A 20,142-nucleotide genomic window follows, 5' to 3' on the forward strand; every position below is an offset into this window, starting at 1 on the left:
TATATGTTATACATAGATATATGTTTGTATTTCTATCTAAAACTTTATTAATGTTTGCGTGCCAATTATCAAAAAAAAAGCTTTTTTAATTGTTATTGTAAAATGCCCCGTCATTGTGACATTTAAAAATTTTAATGTCGCATGTATACAACAATATAATTATCCTATCCCTCTACATAAACACATATGTATGCAATGTGTTATTAATTTAATTGTTTCTGTATTGTATATTGTGTGTATGTAAAGTAATTGCAATATATCTTATCAGTTCGCAACATGTAAAATTGTCACTAAAATTAATTTGAAATTACAATAAATTTGTAGTACCGTGTGCAAAATTCATGTATTTGCCATTTAGTAGAATATATATTCCTAAACAAAATGCCGATAATAAGCTATTGTTAGATAAATTAACCATTTCACTTAGAATTTATATAAATACATACGGTTTGGGCAAAGGTTTCCATTATCAGTAAATTAACAAACTATACTAAAATATTTGACGCCAGTTAAATCCGTTCTGTTTAAAGTATGCATTTGCATTTACCATCAATAATTTTTTAATATAACTTACATATCTATATAGTTTTTATAAAACGTAACTTGCTTTTAAATCAACTATAAAGTCCTTGTATGACTACCTTTCCATAAGGAAATATATGTATGTATATGTTTATATTTATAACTTTAGTTTTTAAAAAAAAAATATTTTATATATTTTGGAAAGTGATATTGCCAGCTATACTATATTTGTATATTAAAATATAAAACATAAATAGATATTTAACAACATGGTGTTTATTAACATACTTCATGATATCATGGCTAGTACAGTACATAGTACTGTCTTCACTGCCATAAATATTAATACCATTTGCACTAACAACAACTATTGTTGGCTACTGCCGGTGTTTACTCAACTCATAATATGCAAACCTAATATCAAAATATAAGAGACCACTATGAAATTTCATCAAAAATCAAATTTATAATAATTTGGAAAAAATTGTGCATTGCATGCACACAAAGTCAATCATATATTTTAGAAAAATGTATACAAAAAGCAAAGACTATTTCTTTGAATTTGTGTGTTTGTGTGTCCATTCAACACTAACTACTATTGAACGCCCTTTCCTCTCTATTTCCTTTTAACCCAAAAGAAACCAAATTTTGTAAATATAGAAACAAAAAATTGCACTTCATTGCCCTTTCGTCTTGATGCAGCAAAACTATGGAAGCATAAGTTCGCAAAACAGAAAATTGTCAACATATAAATCACACAAGCACCCAAAATAGCAATATGAATAGAAAATATAGCAACAATTTCTATACTATATCACACACCTTCTCATATGCACATTCAACAGCTCTTTCGTGTGTTTCGAACACTTAAGATCATTGTGTTATACGCAGCTTTGGTTTGTTTTAAGTGTTCTACAATTCAAAGCTGATTGTGCTTTTAGCTGGATACTCGAGCTGGCTACCATAAAATCAAAGGGGTCCATTTTTTTGTTCTGCATTCGCAATCTGTATAATGAGCAGAACTTAATCTGACCAAGGAATCGCCTTCTAAACTTAAAGCACTACAATGCAAATCAACCCGTACTTAAAATATTTTAATATTTTAATTTATCTAAGAACACCCATTAAAATACTAAAAGAACATTGTGTGTCTATAAAAATATATTTATAATTTTTTACTTAGATAAATAAATATTAAATATTAACCGCATAAACTTATTTAAAGATCATTTATTATAAAGAAAAAATTACAATATTAGTATTATTAAAAACATTGCACCTTTAAATGGAAAATAAAATATGCTATTATTTTTTTTATTACAGTCTGAAGGGAAAACGCGTCTAAGACTCTTTTTAGAGCTTGTTTAGAGCTTCCCTTACAATTTCATTGTTTCTTTCTAACGGCGAATTAAAAGTAAGTAATATTTATTGGATATGTACATACAAAACCATTTCATTATCATAATATAATTTTAAAATATCATAAATATATTTATACTTATATTACATTTAAGATTCAAATAATTTAAAAATTCTAATATATTTTATATAGAATGAAAGAAGATTGACAAGAGAATTTTATATTGTAAAAAAATAATTAAATATTAAAAATAATATTATATATTAAAATATGCAAAACTTAATATTAAATACTGTGAAGAAAGTTTTAAAGTTTTCGAAAATTTGTAAAATTATTAGAAATAAAATTAAACTAAAATTTAGAATATATGTTTTATACGATCACTTTTACTTAATTATCTAAAAAAAATTAAAAAGTATATATATTAGTGTGTATGATACTCTGAAAAGAAGAAAGTAATTTTTTTGTATTTATTTAAATTTAATTTGAATTTAATCCATTAAAATATTTTTTTTTAATTTAAACTATATAATTTAATTAAATTTTAAATAAAAAATATAAAATAAAAGTAAATTGAAAAATATTCTTAATTTTGAACTTGATTAGAATCTATGGGCTGACTGCCAAATATTTTTCTTTAAAAGTTCTAATGACAAATGTTTGTTTATAGTAGCTGAAGAGCTATATAGTGAGACTAAGATTGTTTTTAGTTGTGCTAAGTTGTTTTTAGTTCAATTTTTTTTGAACTTATATAAAAATATATTTTATAGTTTTTATTTTTGATTTATTTTACATAGCTTTTTTTCATATAACAATAACTTTTATTTAAGTTGAGTCCTTTAAAAAGGCTTTCTGAACTTATATAAAATACTATTTTCAATTTATTTTTGTTTAATTTCATATAAAAAATTTTTCGAACTTTGGCAGTTTTTTTGAGTTTTTTATCAGAGCGGAGTATGATTCATATATATTGAGATATTGACTTAACAAATAGGCGACATGCAAAAAGAAATACTTAGTGAGACTAAATATTGTGAAGTTTGCATTTAGAGTAGATATTGCCTATGAGGCACTTTATTTTTTCAATCATTTTTGTTTTATTTGTTTTAATTGACTTATCGTATAAAAACGATGACCTAATCATTTTGAATAAAATTAATTGTTATATATTATAATTTTGAAGATATCATAGAGCAGGCGTAGCCATAATATAAGCAATACAGATGTTTATCTGTAGCATACGTAAGTAATCAATACTTTTACTGTCTACCAATTTTGCTTAGTCTTTAACATTTTTTATATTCATCTGACATTTATTGAAATAATGTAATGTAATTTTTAAACCAACTACTAGTAAGTTAGATAAAGATAGTTTAAAAATATGGTGTATTCTTTGGACAAGTAATATCCCGGTAGATAGGATACTTACTCATTTAATATTTTCCAGTAGCATATTTCTTGTCACTCCAAAGATTTAACTCTTGAAAATAAGTTAATCCATATAAAACGCAGGGAGTTTACCTCATTCATCTGTATATTTACTGTATTTAAATCTATCTATTTCTATTTATTTCGTGAGTATAGATATAATACTTAATTAAATTTACTATTAGCTAACAAAGTATTTTTATATAAGTACAGGTTAGATTTCATCTATTTATATTATCATTTAGAAAGGAAAAACTTATAAACTAGGTCTTCAAAAATAAAATGGAAACATTGATAGGAAACAAAAGTGTAGTTTACGCATTTCTATATAGATAATTTTAGATTATACAAATATAATAATATAATAATATAAATATATATTTGTACTAGCGAAATAATTTATTTTTGTTTTTAATCAAAAAAATTTTATTATAAATAGGAAAATATATTAAATTATTTATTTATTATTATTTAATTTCTTGAAAGAAATTCTGTAAAGATTAAGTTTAAGTGATCGTATCTTAAAACATTTAATATAAAGTTTACTATGGCATACGTTATATTATCTAGGCACATAAATTGTGTAACAAAATTCGATGTTAAGAAATATCTTATATAAAATGTGAAAAACCTATTCATTACATTTTTAAAAATAAAAAAATATTTAAATATTATTTAAAAAAAAAATTTTGCTATTTGAACAGTGCAATGACTAATACTAGAAAAATTAAGCATTCCTGCATTAGGTTTTTCCCATTTTAATAAAGGTGAAAGATAGTTAATCGTTTGATTAGATACAAAATTTAATAAAAGTTTTAAGCAAAAAATGTATTTTAATTTTTTCAATTATAAGACTAATGTAAATGAAGTAATAAAAAAATGTGATAAACTTAAGTTACAATATTTGGAAATTTTCAAAATTTATATTATAATTCAATTAACAAAAAACAATTAGAAAAAAAATTCTTACAAAATCAAACTAATTTTTTTAATATAAACAATAAATATGTAGAAGTAGACGGCGAAGGTTAAAAGTAGAATTTTAGAATTACAAAATAATTTTTTTGTTTTTATTTTATAAATAAATTTTAAAACTAAATTTATAATTCAATAATTAAGAAATTTTTTGTTGTATATTTAAATTTTTAATTTTTTATTATAAAATTTTATTGTACGTTATCTTAAAAAAATTTATTATAACTAAATTTCTATTAATTATTTTCTATACTACTTATTTTTTATATTATATAAATTTTTATTTTAATACACAGTTTTTTGTAAATTTACTTATCATATGATATTTAAATAACATTATTTTGTCTACTATATGACATTATGTGCACTATAGATATAATTAAATTAATTGTTAAATATAACTCTAAAAATATGATATACGTATTTTGGTTATATATTATTAATATTGGGTATTTCTATTAATTGAGAACCGATCTAATTTATTGTATAAACCTGTTAACGTCTTATATATAATAAGTAATATTAAATTAGATTAAAAATTTTACACTTGAGAAATGATTACCTTCATTATTTGTATGTATATTTATATATGTATAAACAATTTTTTTTTTATATAGAATAAAATAATAGAATATCTTTTATTCAAATATCTTTTTTTTCAAGCTTTATTTAATCCTCAGAATCTTAATGATAATTGATTATATTATATTATATGTTATTTTTAATATATCTTACGAGTTATCTTATCTAATTTGTCTTTAAATTTCTTAATAAATGGACCTATGTTATAACTGTAAGTGATGTAAAAAAAAATCGAAAAAATAAAAAAAAATCCACACAAAAAATAAAAAAATCCAAACGAAAAAAAATTAATAAAAAAAAAGGAAAAAAAATATAAAAATACGGAAAAAAAATATAAAAATACGGAAAAAAAATTATAAAAAAAAAATTATAAAAAAAAAATGAAAACAGGAAAAAAAAACAAAAAAAAAAAAAAAAAAAAAAAAAAAAAAAAGGAAAAAAAACAAAAAAGAAGACAAAAAATAACAAAAAAAAAGATAAAAACAATAAAAAAAGGTTAAAAAAATTAAAAATAAAAAATCCCAAAAGAAAGAAAAAACGAAAAGAAAGATGGACATCAAAAAATTAAAAAAATAAATACAATAAATAATATATACTATAATCAAATATTGTCTATGTTTAAATAAAATTACAAAAATTAATGTGATAATATTTAAAACGTCTGTATATGATATTAACTTGTAAGTTCTCTTTTGAAATATAGTAGTTGACAGTTTCCTTTTAGTTAATTTTGTTCAGTTTTATGATCAGTTTTTTGAAAAATAAAATATCTTGATGTAAACATATATATTTAGTATGCGTTTGAATAGACTAGGCTCCTATTTTATAAGTAGAATTAGTCTATTCTACCTGGTTCTATATATTTTTCAAAAAAATTGGTCAAATTACTGTTTAAAATCGACTCTTAAATTTTAAGTTCGACCGAAAAAAAAATCCCAATTATAACATACTTACACTTTAATATTATATATAAAAAAATATTTCTTTTAAGAAAAATGTCAGAAATTTCAAGGGTTAAATTTATTTTTTGTCTTGAATGAATATTAAAAAGAAATATATATACGAGTATATGTATATAAGATAATGCTACACTAAAGGAATAAAATATGTAATATATATATATATATATAGAACTACTACATAGAAAAAGTAAAACATATTATGATATATACGTATATATATAGAAATATTGCAAAAAATAAAAAATATAACACAGCATTATTAAAAAAAGTAAAAATCAAGACAAAAAAATATAAAATAACTTTTGATAATAGAAATTTAGCATTTTTTGTGTTTTATCTTTATCTTTAAAATCTAACCTCGTACATCTTTAAATAAAAATATGAAGGTTGAAGGAATAATTTACACTCTAGCAGATCTGTACATGGGTAAATTTGTCATCATTGCAGCAGTAACCAAAATATTCTCTTCCTTATTGCAGCATTTTTATACCACCAGGGGTCCTGTATTTTAAGCGGCTGAACTAGACAGAAGATACACCTTCGTGGCAGAGTTTACTATTTCTGTTCGATTAGGACCTGTATTTAAAATGGGTTCAGGTGTCTATGGGACTAATTTTTGGGTTATGGGAACAACGGAATACTTTTAAGGGTCATATAAAAAAAGTAATACGTAAATATGGGAAAAAACCATATTCTACATCGATGCATATAATGTTAACCAATTATTCACATTAATACACATTGTAAAATTATAGAACCAAAAATGAAAAGAGAAAATGTTATTGTAATTTTTAACTAAAATTGTAAAAAGTATTCAATTGAATGAATAAAATTGAATGCATAATTTGTATAGGAAAGACTTTGTACAAACTCTTGTCAGCGAAATAATGACATTCATACTCAGAAATCATAGGCATATATCATTGTTAAAATAAATATGTACATACCATTTTTACTCTTATACGAAGAGACAATAGTTAGATTACTTTACATCGCTTTTATACAACAAATAATATTTATTTTCTTTTATCTATTTTTTTCTTCCACATAAAACGCGTTTGCTCCACTCATTATCAACGAACTTGTCAATAAAACGAAAAAATACACTTAATAAAAATAAAATCTGTACTTGTTATATTAAAACATTGTTCTAAATCCGATAAAATCTAATACGAATTTTTAAATAAAATTAAATAATTGATAGCCCCGTTCAAAATGGCATTCACTGTTGAAGTCCAATCATGCCAATCTAGGCCACAAAGCGATATTAACAACAACGTCAACTCAACCGTCGACAATAATCAATACCGAAAATCTAGAGGAAGTGCTATTCATGATCCAGGAGCCACAAATAGCAGAGATACATATACCAACTCCAACTTACAATCGTACGCCAGTGAAAACGACAAACAATTTGAAAATCGTTGGAAACACAAAGAATTCATTACAATTTCAGAGAAATCAAAATCTGATAAAAATACCGAAAGAGAAAACTATTATAATACAAACCCCGACGAATCGGGCGCAAATACCGCAAACGAGAATCGCGAAAACTCGTATCATAAGAGTACCCTTTTTACCAAGGTCGGAACAATTAACGCTTATAGTGAAAAGGAACCCAATCAAAACACAAGGTTTAGTAAAGAATATAATTACGGAAACGCATTTGAACGATCAGAACACGTTTATAACACACCCGCAAGCGCCGGTGACTACATTGACAGGCACAGATTGCAATTATACATTGAAATCCTCAAACAATTTAGCGAATATAATTTCGGTACAAGAACTACCCCAAATACCTATTGCGACAAAAACAAAAACGAAACCAACAACAACGTCAATGGCGACGCAAACGCCAACTATGACTTTGGCGTCTATGGCAGGAATTCAGTTGACAAGTACAGACTCCGAATTCCTTCAGGATATGAGTGGAGCAATGCCTACTGCTACAGTTGAAGAGATAAATGTTCCGGTATTCATTGATGGTGAGTACTGTGTGTACAACACATGTGCGTATTAAAGCACTGAAGGTCATATATAACATAACTGCGTTAAGGCAAAAATAGAAAGAAAAAAAATTCATACGTCAAACATATTTTATATAAAATTCATTAAAATAACTAGACTGCCGATGGCTTATGATGCATTAGATACATGACTCAGGCACATAGCTCGCAAAATCGGTTCAGTTACATCACATGATCGAAAGCTAACATCACAGTGCAATGAGCCATTGTTTTTGAAAACCTTGGAACAATGAACAAAAGCAGTTCACCAAACGTAAATTTCTGTTATTTTATTGCAGTTTTTTTTGTTCTTCATATATATATAGCATTTTTCAGATTCAGAAATGAAAATATTCACCGTTCCTTAGATAAATTCTAAGAATTTCAAACCATATGTTTATATCTTTCAGTAGATATATATGTAAGGTATGATGTAATTGCAATTATATTATATCAATATTAAATTTTGATTATCATTTTTTTATATTTCTCTAAATTTGTGAAAAAAACGAATCAAATATTTTAGCTCAAGTAATAAATTCATTTAGCGTGAATTCTATAAATTAGGAGAAAACCCTTTTTCTTAATAGCAAAACTTCTATATCTGCTGTCTCCACATTTTTTTTCGAATAAATGTGTATTTTAGATTAAATCATGAAAACTAACTAACAACAATCAATTATTTCTAACATTTATTAGATAGTGTTTTATTAACATTTTTATTAGGTTTTACATCTGTAAGATTCACTTGTTCCAACGAAAAATATACAAGTCGTTTGTATAAGATGACCTAATAATTTAATTTCTCAAAACAAATTCTCCGCTGATCAATTTTATGAAGAACAGAATTTAAATTTTACTTTTAAAAAATCATTATTAAGGGAAGTAAAACTCTGCATTTGTGGAGATTTCGTAAATCTACTACTTTGAGAATATAATTTGTCAAGAAACTGCTGGTATGGTCATCTGAAGAATTCCATTGAGTTAAATTTAAATTCTTGGATTTAAACATTTCTTTTTTTTTTTTTTAAATAAATCTTTTTATTTAAAGATTAATATTTTTATAGTGACAATTTGCTTATAAGCCATTTGATTTTTCATTCATTTATTTCTGTTTATTACATCCGCTTCGAGCATTATTCACATAATTTTAAATCCATTTTCGCTAGCTATTTACTTATAAAGTATATACGAAAATACGAACAAGTGCTCTGTGTAGAAAATTTACGTGTTTTCAAGTATTTAGATAGTTCTTGATGGTTCAATAAGTTGATTATATTCTAAATCGAATATTTGTATCTAAAAGTTTTGTATACAAAAATGTTCTACCTGTAGGAATAGGTAATCTGTTCCATTTTTTATATACATTTTATTCTTGTTTTGTCTTATATATATATAAAAAAGGGAGTATTCGAAGGGAAATAGATCCCATTCTTGGTATTTTTAATTAATATTTAAGTACTTAAGTACAACTGGAAAATTAGATAATAAAACATTAGAAGCAACAATAGACGTGTTAATATTAGTCTTGAACCAATAAAAATATTACTTTTCACATATATATTGATATGTATATGAATAAAATTGCAGCTAATTCCTATTATAATTAATTAAGTAAATTGCAACAAAACTGTTAAATAATATTTTCTAACATATCACACGTCCATTTCTTGACACAATCCTATAAAATTCTGTGATACAATTTGTAAATTTTCATATTAATAAAAAAAAAATCAAACTAATAGTTTTCTAGACAATTTCTCTCTAATATTAAATTATATTTAGCCAAAAAGTGATATTCTTCTTAGGTTAGTACTTAGTTTAAAAGAAAAAAATTTCTATATAAAAACAAAAAGTAACCATATTCCTCCTCTGTTATATGACCAAAAGCCTATCTTTAACTTTCGCTTAAAATAGGTACAACCAAACAGTATCAAAAAACAGCATTATACCAATATTTTCATATGGCGACAGTTACTTTTTTTAATTTATTTAAACGTTCTTCGATTCTGAAATCACTTTAAAATCAAATATAATTATAATTCACTTATGTTTCAGTGTATATATATCGGTTTCGGTATATGATTACACAATATAATTTATGACAAAACTAATACAATGAACCTGTGTCCAGCTTGAGGCTGGTCTCTTCCTTCTTATCATTAATATCTGTAACTTGTTAACTATCATCAACAACATATCCGCTTTCATAGCAATTATAATAAAAAAATCTTTTCGAATAAGTATCGAAAATATTTTCCTCTAATTGAAATAAATCTTGTGTCTTTGCTACATATTTGTGTGATATACAAATTATTTAATAATCAGTGTTTGTTAACTGATCTGAACTTTATATCTGAGTTCAATACCTTTATAACGTAGACCTTTAGGTTGACTACCTGTTAATCTGACTTTTTTTTTTCTGTAAGTATTGAATAAGTAATGACGTAGTGAAGAACAACACAAACTTTTGTATGGCACAACCTCTTTAAATTAAAATACCATTATCCTATATCACATAGTATTAGATATTTGTATGTTTAACACCAAACAATACTTTGATGAACTACAAATTGTAAATTTCTCTCAATGGTTTATATGATTGTCAAATTTATTTAACCTTTAAAAAGCTCTGTATATCAAAATTGTTAACTGTAACTTCAAAACTAAAGAAACATACAGACATACAAATTTGGTTACTTTTATATACCTTGCCGAATGGATTAAGTTTATAAAGATTTCAGTAGAATCTTTTTTAAATTAAATGTGATATAAATCAACTTGAAGTTCAAAACTCTAGTATCGAATTGTCCACGTTTTAGTAACATATCCAGTCATTTTTTTCTTGTTATACCAATGGCACTTTTTAGTTCCTATATTGTCGCGAGTTGGGCGTCATAGACCATGCTTTTACGAAACCTCAAAATTTTTAGTTTAGTCATCAAATACCTTTATCATCGTGAGTTGGACATCATTGTTTCTATATAGTATGTAGTTTGCAATAGGGACACGATTCAATACCCGCAGTGTGGTGTAGATGACAGTGTAAATTTTAGAACCATCTATATCACAATAATGCACACAGCTTACTATAAAAGTGTTGCCATCATTACCTTTTAAAAAGATATAGTCCTATAGTTTAGTTAGCATAAAGCTCTTTCAAAATAATATGAATTAACGTCTGAATGACGTATTTTAACATGATGGTATTGTCATACATTTACGATCGATTTGTTGCTTCAAATGGTCAAAACTATTTTCATAATAAGATTTTTTCCAGCATTATTTTATTGTGCTCTATGATTAAATTTGTTAGAGTCAATAGATCAAATATCAATAATAAATTAATTGGTCAGAAATCTCCATTCTTACGAATTATTCGTATAAAAAATCAATTCGAAGTCATTTTCTTTACATTACTTCGCGTTGTACTCTAAATAAACTTAATGTACTATATTCCTACATATGTTTTCTATATTCAATGTTATCTAAGTTGTTGGAAAAACCCTCAATTCAATATCTTAAAGTCAACAATTCAGGTAAATAGTTGAAATCGTATTTTATTTTTTGGTCTATTAAATATTTATTTGAAATTTAATTTAATCCATTTTTCAAGTTTTCTTTTTCTTCAGAAAACCACATCATTTTTCTTTTAATTTATTGTTTTACTGATGCAAGTTTTATTTATATGTTTTGTAAGGACTAATAAGTCAATGTTAAATAATAAATAAAAATATATTATTACCGGTATTTCGACTATAGACTCTATAGAGTCATCTATTTTCTTAATAGAAACTATTATATTTAATAGATAGGTTTTTCGAACAGTAATAAATTGCAACTACTATTTAATGCATTGCAATAAAAATATATATCTAATTATTCATAAATAATTTTTTGGGACTGCAAGGGTTCAACCAAGGTTTAAACTTATACTCTGTCAAATTTAAGCTCAGTCGATGTTAATTAGTAGCAAATAGGCCAAAATTGAAAATTAAATAGATCATTATTATATTACAAATTGGCTTGCAAATGAAAACATTGCATCGTTGACGCATCATTTATCTGCAATTCGTCTCAGTACTGGGCTACAATCTATTTCTTTTTTTGCCAAAACTCATAAAGTTATTAATTAATACATTATAATTATCTAACATTATAAATTAATACTCATACGTTATAAATTTATGCGCATTTAAAAAAAAAATACTAAGCAGTTCCCTTTAGACATAGTGCATGAGAGATAGGTAGAATATTCATTAACCAAAAAAATTCATGTATTAGAGTATTTGTATAACAAAAAGGTACAAGTACAATTTTATAAAAGAATTAAGGATAAATTATGTTTTTTAAAATAATAATTTTCTAACACCATCATTTCCAAATCCATCTAAATACGAACCTATATTAGGCAGCATATGAAGACATGTTTAGTAGACTAAAAAATTGGTATATGTCAAACTATTTGAGCGAACTGTTATATTAATTCTTAAAATTTTTATTTGTTAATCTACTTTATTCTTAACATACATAGTAAAATTTTCATTAAAGTATATAAAAGTGTAAGGCAATTTGTTTAACGTTGCTTCAATGTTTTGATTCTCAGAACAATGCAGAATTCGTAGTCAAGTGTTTTGATTAACCAGAATTTTGATCTAGTATTCACTACTTAGTTTCACATAAGTAGAGAAAATGATCAATACTTTACTTAAACAGATACTATTCCACGTCGCAAAATTATAATGGAAGTTTATTAAAATTCTGATAACTTGAGTAGAAAGTGTGTATTAGTGTTTGCTATAAAACGATTTCTGAAATAATAAGCGTTTTTATAACTCAAGTTATTTTTTCTTTATCGACTTTTAAGAATCTGCATTTTGGTTAATATTGAAAATGGACCACGTCACCTTCCTCAAACTATGTATACGATTTTTTTTGTTTCTTAAATTAAGAAATTGCCTTATCACGCAGGTTAAGATTAAGTGGTATATTGTTAGGCCGCCTAGGGAAGTGACACTTAGTATACAGCCATTTATTTTATGTAACCAATATCTCTTGCATAAGTTTTATGTTTTACATAAAATAATTGACATTCTTAATTGAAGTAACATGTTATGTATCTAACCTTACTTTTAATCTTATCTAGAAAGTCCACAAAAAAATAGCTTTCTTCGTTTTTGCAATATTTCCAAATATGGCATTTTGAATAACTATGAACAATTTGCCTTTGTAAGTTTAAAGAGAAATGATTTTTTTTTCTTTTTTTTTTGTTAAACTTATTGGATTACAAGTCTCCCTTTAAATCCCATGTAGACTAAACCAAATAAAAGAGGTCTTTATAAAGAGCTTCCGAATTTATTGAAAGATGTGTTCTTTCATTAAGATCCAGCAAAATTCACATGAATTCCTATGTGTTCCCATATCTTATTAACTAAATCTCATGTATTTAATTAATGCATGTAGACATGACATATTCAAATTTCAGTATAATTATTTAATGGCTATTTAGCAATTAAAAATGTGTACTTAAACTTTTATTTTTATTATTTTTCTAAATCTGCAGACCCAAACATTCAATAAATACTCAATTACACATATTAATTACCTATTAAATATAATAAGCATTATTATTTTGTGTATTTATTAATTAGCAATATCATTATGCACTGAATAAGTTAATTAAATTAGCAAATTTTTGATTTAAATAAATATTTTATTGTTTAGTTGAACTAAAATCATTAAAAAATCTATGCAAAAAAATTGTTGTGAAATTCAATCAACTAAAAAAAATTTTGTTGCTCAAATAATGGGCTCGTTTTTGAGACATCTGCAAAAAACACACAAAATAAAAGTGAAAATTAGATTGAGAGGGAGAAAGATAGAGAGATAGCAATTCAATTCCCATGCATATGTTCTGTTTACTCTTTCCTTCACTCTTTCGACAAGTGAGTGAATTTATTATAAATGCGCAATGCTCAGACTCTAAAAAATAACTCTAAAGAAATGCCAAAACAAGCTCTTTGAGTTAATTTTTCTCCCACACAAACAAATAATTTTCTGTTTTGTTGTCTACTCAGTTGCTGTTATAAAAAGTTTGTGAAGACTGTTAATAACATTTTTATTATATATGGGTCATGTTAAACAAAATAGTGCAAATTTATTTTAATATACTCATATTCACGTTCGTACATTATTGACTTTGTCTTCCCTTAAGAGCAAAACACAAGTCAATCATTTTAGGTTTTTTTTTAAAGATTGGCAACATTGTACAAAAGGGAAAACAAGATGGCGATTACCACAAAAGTGCAAGTTCATTGTTAAATTACAAATTTTTTTTTTATACAAACGATTTATGTTAGAATTTTTTCATACTTTTCTATAAAGCCCCTGTGTATATATTCGTTAATATTGTTTATAATCTCGTGTTAGTCCAAAAATTAAAATTTGGTCAATAAAAATATTGTTGCACTATTTCATGCGCAACAGGTTATGAGTTTTACGAAGAGTTCACTTAATGGCTGTTCGGGGGCGGCCATTTTGTAACAAGTAATCATCACTCAATTGCATGAAAGAATTTAAACAAAAACAATTAATTAATTAACAACAAAAAAAAATGAAACTCTTTAATTCGTACTCTTCGTTTAAATATTTATGCCTAAAATAGAATGTTTCTCTATCACTTTAACATTAAATTCGAATTCTGAAATTATTAAAGTGTTTTTTTTTGTTTTGTTTTGTATATCAAATGACTATTTGGATTTTAAGATCGAAGTTTTTTCGGTTTAGCAAATTTAAAATTAAATTTAAATTTGATTTATGAAACTTAATACTAAAACATTTTTTTTCTATATGTAAAATGATATGTGTGTGTATCAAATTATATCTTTGTTTGTTTTGTTTAGAAACATTATAATTAAACATCAAGATACATATTCTTTTAGACTTAAAAAATTTCAAAGATTTAAAATTTTCTTATTGATGAATCAATCCAAAAGGCTTACGTGTAATTTGGCACGGTGGTCAACCAATCGCATTTTGATATGTAAACTAAATTTTGACCATATGAGTATATTTTTCACTTACACTTATGAAAGCAAAAATATATTTATCTTAGTCTCTACTCTTATTTTGTTTTTGTTCACCTGAATAATATTTAATGGGTTTATTTTTTAATTGTATTAATTAAATTTTGTTGTGAATTGTATATTGATTCATTAATGCTACTCCTTTACATTACCTTTACACCAAAGAAGATATTATGTGGTTTACACTATAGCAATTTTACAAATGTGCAGTACACAGAGCTATTTTACAAACATATAAAATTTATTTAAAATGCAATATCATATCATAATTGTGAATATATAAACAAGTATCTAAATGGGCATTTCATATTGAATTAATATAAAAACACATTAATGTAGGAATAATACTACAATATGTAGATAAATTTGGACTAAATTCATTCCTATTTCGGAGAGTTTACTAACTTCTGTACAAGTCATATATTTCAATTGCTTATAGTTTGGTTATAGATTCTTTATAACTTATTGATATATAACATATATAGACTTGTATATATTTTGTTTTCACAAAATACATTTTGTTGCTATTTAAATAAATCAAATCAAATGCAAAAATTGTAAATAAAGAGCGTAATAAAAGAAAACTGCAATAATTTACGAATGAATGTATTTATAAAAATGTCGTTATATTGACTTATTTTTCCGAGAAGCACTAAATGCGCGAGAAATATTGTACTAATTATCAATTAAATTATGTCGCATTTAAGTGAGAGGCATTTATCCATGTTCTATTATCACTGACCATTTATAATTTTATAGCAAAAAATTATTTAAAAAAAACCATTTTAATGTTTTTCTCATTATTCTCCATCACTGTTAGGTAGTTTATATCGCCGATCCTAAGTATCCATTTAGGCCTATTGGCTCATTGTGTTACCTATCGTATATAAAAACTGAAGGTTTAAGAATTTAAATTTAAAAAAAAATATTTTTTTTGCTATAAGGTACAAGAATTGATTAATAGTTAGTTAGTTTTTCTTTAAAGTATTTCTATTTTCTTGCTTACTACTTTAATTCTAATTATTTAGAGATTTTACGACCATTGCTAACTAAAGTTAAGTGAAAATTTTTAATGAGACTTCATCCATAACTAGTTGTTTTTTTAAAATATATTAAAAAATTTTATCAACAATTATTTGTTACTTATCAATAATTTGAGTGTTAAATTACTTGACGTAAACTTAGGTAAAACAAATTTGTTTAAAAAGATATTAATTAATATTGACAGATTCATGTAAAAAAATTTATTTTAATATATTAATTTGGTACATTAGCAGATATATTTTTTTTGCATTATCAAAATTCCTTTTTTAAAAACAAAAAAATGTATTGCCTTACATGCCTACTTTGTGGTGAAATAATTAATGTTAGAACAAATGTTAAGGCATCTTACAGTTACATATATTGTTTGTCAATTGTGTGTTTGCCTCTCTTATCCACACTTTACAGCCAATATTAAATTATACATAAACATGTATGCATGCATATTCTATTCATTTTACATAAGTTTTGATCTACACCTGTTGTTGTCCCTTTTTTCCTTGTCCACTAAAATCAGTTTATTACCAATCTCATATTTATATTATTTTAAAAGATCGAGTAAGTGTAATTTCCTCACTTAAATCGTTAACAGTAAGATTTAACACTTGCTGAGCCTACATAGCTAACTGTTAATCTCAAAAAATTAACAAAACAAAGAAACAAATGCATCAAATTTTTGTATATATATGTTTGTATATCAAACACAATAAACTCAACAAATTACACATGTTAAACGATACGCATAACATATTTTGATCTGTTTTTTATGATATATATACTTGCATATGTGTGGCATCTCAAAAAACCACTGTTGCTGTTATGCTAAGCACATCTCATTTTCTTTAAGTATTGTATTTGTTGTTGACTCTTTTCGTTTATTTATTATATTAATAATTTTGTGATCAAAAAGAGACCACAATAATCAAATCAAATCAAGTGCTACTCCACATTAACAGCTGTAGACCCCAAACAGAGATCGCTACAGTTATATGATAGATGCGCTCATCTTCTTTTCTCTTTACTTTTTACTCATTATTCTGTTTTTGCAAAGAGCAAATGCAAAAGCACTCAATGCGTGCTTATACAAACTTTTTAGTGGCGCTCTGTTAATGCCGAGAATTAGTTTTGCTTTGCTTTATTTTAAATCAACGTGTTTGGGTGCCGACTGAAGCAGTTTGTGTTAAGCCTTCACAGAGTTAACAGTGTTTAGTTGGGAGACGATACGGTATGCATTTCTTTTATTTGTTTATATATTTTTATAATATATATTTAGTAAAATAATAGTTTCAAACGAAATGAAAATTGTGCGAAATTGAAATGTATCAACCTTTATTTGTTCTAAATTTTTTTTTCCTTCTGTTTTTAGCAGGAATTGGCGACAGCGGGCTTCTAAAATTTTAAAAATAAATTTTGTCTATTATTAAAATATTATATTTATTTAATAAAAATAAAGGGAAAACAAACTAATTTTTAATAAAATTTTATTCAAAAACATAAATATAACAAAATTTTAGAGTTTGTTAATTTTTTTTTCTGTTTGTATGCCAAACAGATAGGCAAACTAAGTCAGCTGTTTCAATGAAAGCAAAAACAGTCGTACGTATGTACCTCCATTGTATTTAACAAAACACATTCAATTTATGTAGTGTCATTGCCAAAGTACGTATGAGTGCTTTATGTTGAATGGCAACTAAATCAAAATCATGTTCAATCTTGCACAATTTTGTGTCTTGTGTCGGGCGACTAGCACTGGCGTGTGCTCTGAGCGCAATGTGAGAAAAACAAAAAAGATTTGTGTTTATTTTTTTTGTTTTTTTGTGTTCTTACATTCCACTCGACGTTTATCTTTTTTTTTCTATAACATTTGATTATAGAGAGTAGGTTTACCCCTTATTTTATACCGGCTCTACCGGCAAATAAACTGTAACATCGAAAAAGAAATTATTTGTTATGACTCATTTATCGTTGAATTACCAACAAAGCACAATATGTGAATTCATGTACGAAATTCACACTTTTCATGTCGGAACATGTTATTTGTGAAGAAAAGTAGTGCCACGACAATATTTATACGTTTTTTTGGTGTTAGGTTGATGATAATTTGCGCCATTTGTTTATATATTTGATATAAATAATAACTTTTAAATTAAAATAATTTAAATTTCATTTTAATTATTTAAAATATAAGTTTTAAATTTATAAAGTCATATTTTAAACAAAGTTCCATAATTAAACACACTTCTCGGATAAATACAAGAAGTTATCGATATTTTTTTTAAATCTATTTTACGAGAATTATTGTAATTTTATTTTAATTAATAACTGAAAATCTATTAAAACATTTTTCAACTTTAAATCAATTTGAATGTAAATTAAAATTTTTAATAATTTACTATACCGCTATATTTAATAAAAAACAGTTAATTATTTTAATACATAAAATAATAAAAGATTGGAAGTATGCTTCCGCATAAAATGATAACATAAGGCGACTATATCTAATACCTTTTATTCCACTTTCTACTCGTCTTTTAGCTTTTATTTTGGTTTTTCCTTTATATCTTTCATTATTTATTTCATTATTCTTTCATTATTTGTGTTAATAAAATAAAATTTATAATTTTTTTTAGTTTCCTTTTATTGTATCATATTACTTATTTTGTTTTATTTGATTTTTATTTCATTTTCTTTATATGTATACGCGATTGATTCATATGTGTTAATTTAATGAAATTTTTATTTATTTTATTCTCTTATGCATCAATATTTATTGTTTATTTGCAAAGTTTGAATTTTTATCATATTTTATTTTGTTTTCATATTTTGCTTATTTATTAATTGCTAATTTGTTATTTTGTATGCTATGAAATATTTTATAATTTTTATACAGTGAAAATTCTAGTTATGGACATCCCTCTTGGGTGATCAATTTTTCTAAAACAAACGTTTGTTTTTTATAATATTTCTTATTTACCCCTTTTTTTTTTATCAAATTACCCCTCTTTAAACGAACAAAAGTTAAATGACAAGTTTCCACTCAAGAGAATTTCCACTGTATTTTATTTATTTTTATTTTATCTTTTACATATTATGTGTCTTTTTTATTTTTTTTCTATTTTATTTTATCGTTTTTTTACTTTATTTTTATTATGTCTTTTTTATTTTGTCTTCTTTATTTTATCTTTTTTATTTTGTCTTTTTTATTTTGTCTTCTTTATTTTATCTTTATTTTAGTTTTCCTTAATTACTTACATGCTTTGTTATACAATATTTTATCGTTTTTTATTTTTTTTATTTCCTTCGTATTTCAATTCCTGAGAATTTCACAATTTTTGAAGAAATCTTAGCTTTGCCAAAAACTATGCAATGAATTTTAAATAATTTTTTTTTATTACAAGAAAAATCATATTTTGAATAGTAGTTCGTTCCTTTTGTCTACTATTTTAATTTTAATTAAAATATTATACGGCATTATAGTGTCACCAGACCAATCCATAGGATCACTGTTGTGACCTATTTGCCTTACCGGTTTAAAATACAATATTAATTTTTTTATTTGTTCGGATTTTATTCATAAATTCAAAAATAAAAATTTTTTTTTATATTACTTAATTTATTTTTAATTAATTGTTATATCGACCTATATATCAATAAAATTTATTTCTGCCGGGCTTAAGATCGGTTATTTAACCATTAAATTTTTAGTATATTTTTAAAAAATATTTTTTGTACAAATATACTATCTTTAGTACAAAAAAAAAACAATTTACAACTTAAGTGTTAAATAACCGATCGGTTAAAATATAATTTATAAATTATTTTATTCAAATATTTATTATTATGTATTATATTGTATATTGTTCACTTATTGAATAAAGCAAGTAATGCATGTATTAAAAAATATAAATTGAATACATTTTATTTATAATTTATTTTATTTATTATTTACATTTATTTTATTTATTTATTATTCTTTATATTTATTTGCTATTAATATGTGTTGATATAGTATATTTTATGAAAATTAAGTCTGTAATTATTATATATTATAAAACATTTACTTGGTTTTATATATTTATTATTATTTATTAAAAAATTAGATACTATTTTTTAGTAATTAAAAAACAATAAATTAATTAATTTAATCATAAGCCTGGTTCAATTAATTTTTATTATTT

The 20,142-nt window shown here is 24.3% G+C and overlaps 2 protein-coding genes across 2 annotated transcripts in view; one reads left to right on the forward strand and one right to left on the reverse strand.

The window, feature by feature from the left end:
- Positions 1-1,845: 1,845 nt before the first annotated feature.
- On the forward strand, positions 1,846-7,817 carry LOC119682620 (putative uncharacterized protein DDB_G0282133). Its single transcript, XM_038096107.1, has 2 exons — positions 1,846-1,936; positions 7,034-7,817. The coding sequence occupies exon 2, from the start codon at positions 7,045-7,047 to the stop codon at positions 7,786-7,788; it is 744 nt and encodes a 247-aa protein (XP_037952035.1). The 5' UTR covers positions 1,846-1,936; positions 7,034-7,044; the 3' UTR covers positions 7,789-7,817.
- A 12,114-nt stretch (positions 7,818-19,931) lies between these two features.
- The window catches only part of LOC119676939, a 5,062-nt gene continuing 4,851 nt past the window's right edge, over positions 19,932-20,142 (reverse strand). Inside the window, exon 16 of the mRNA XM_038088206.1 lies at positions 19,932-19,951. Coding sequence (XP_037944134.1) covers positions 19,932-19,951 — 20 coding nt within the window. The remainder of the gene's footprint in view (positions 19,952-20,142) is intronic.

The sequence above is a fragment of the Teleopsis dalmanni genome, chromosome 2 (assembly GCF_002237135.1).
Source record: "Teleopsis dalmanni isolate 2A chromosome 2, ASM223713v2, whole genome shotgun sequence".
In the NCBI taxonomy this organism is placed as follows: Eukaryota; Metazoa; Arthropoda; class Insecta; order Diptera; family Diopsidae; genus Teleopsis; species Teleopsis dalmanni.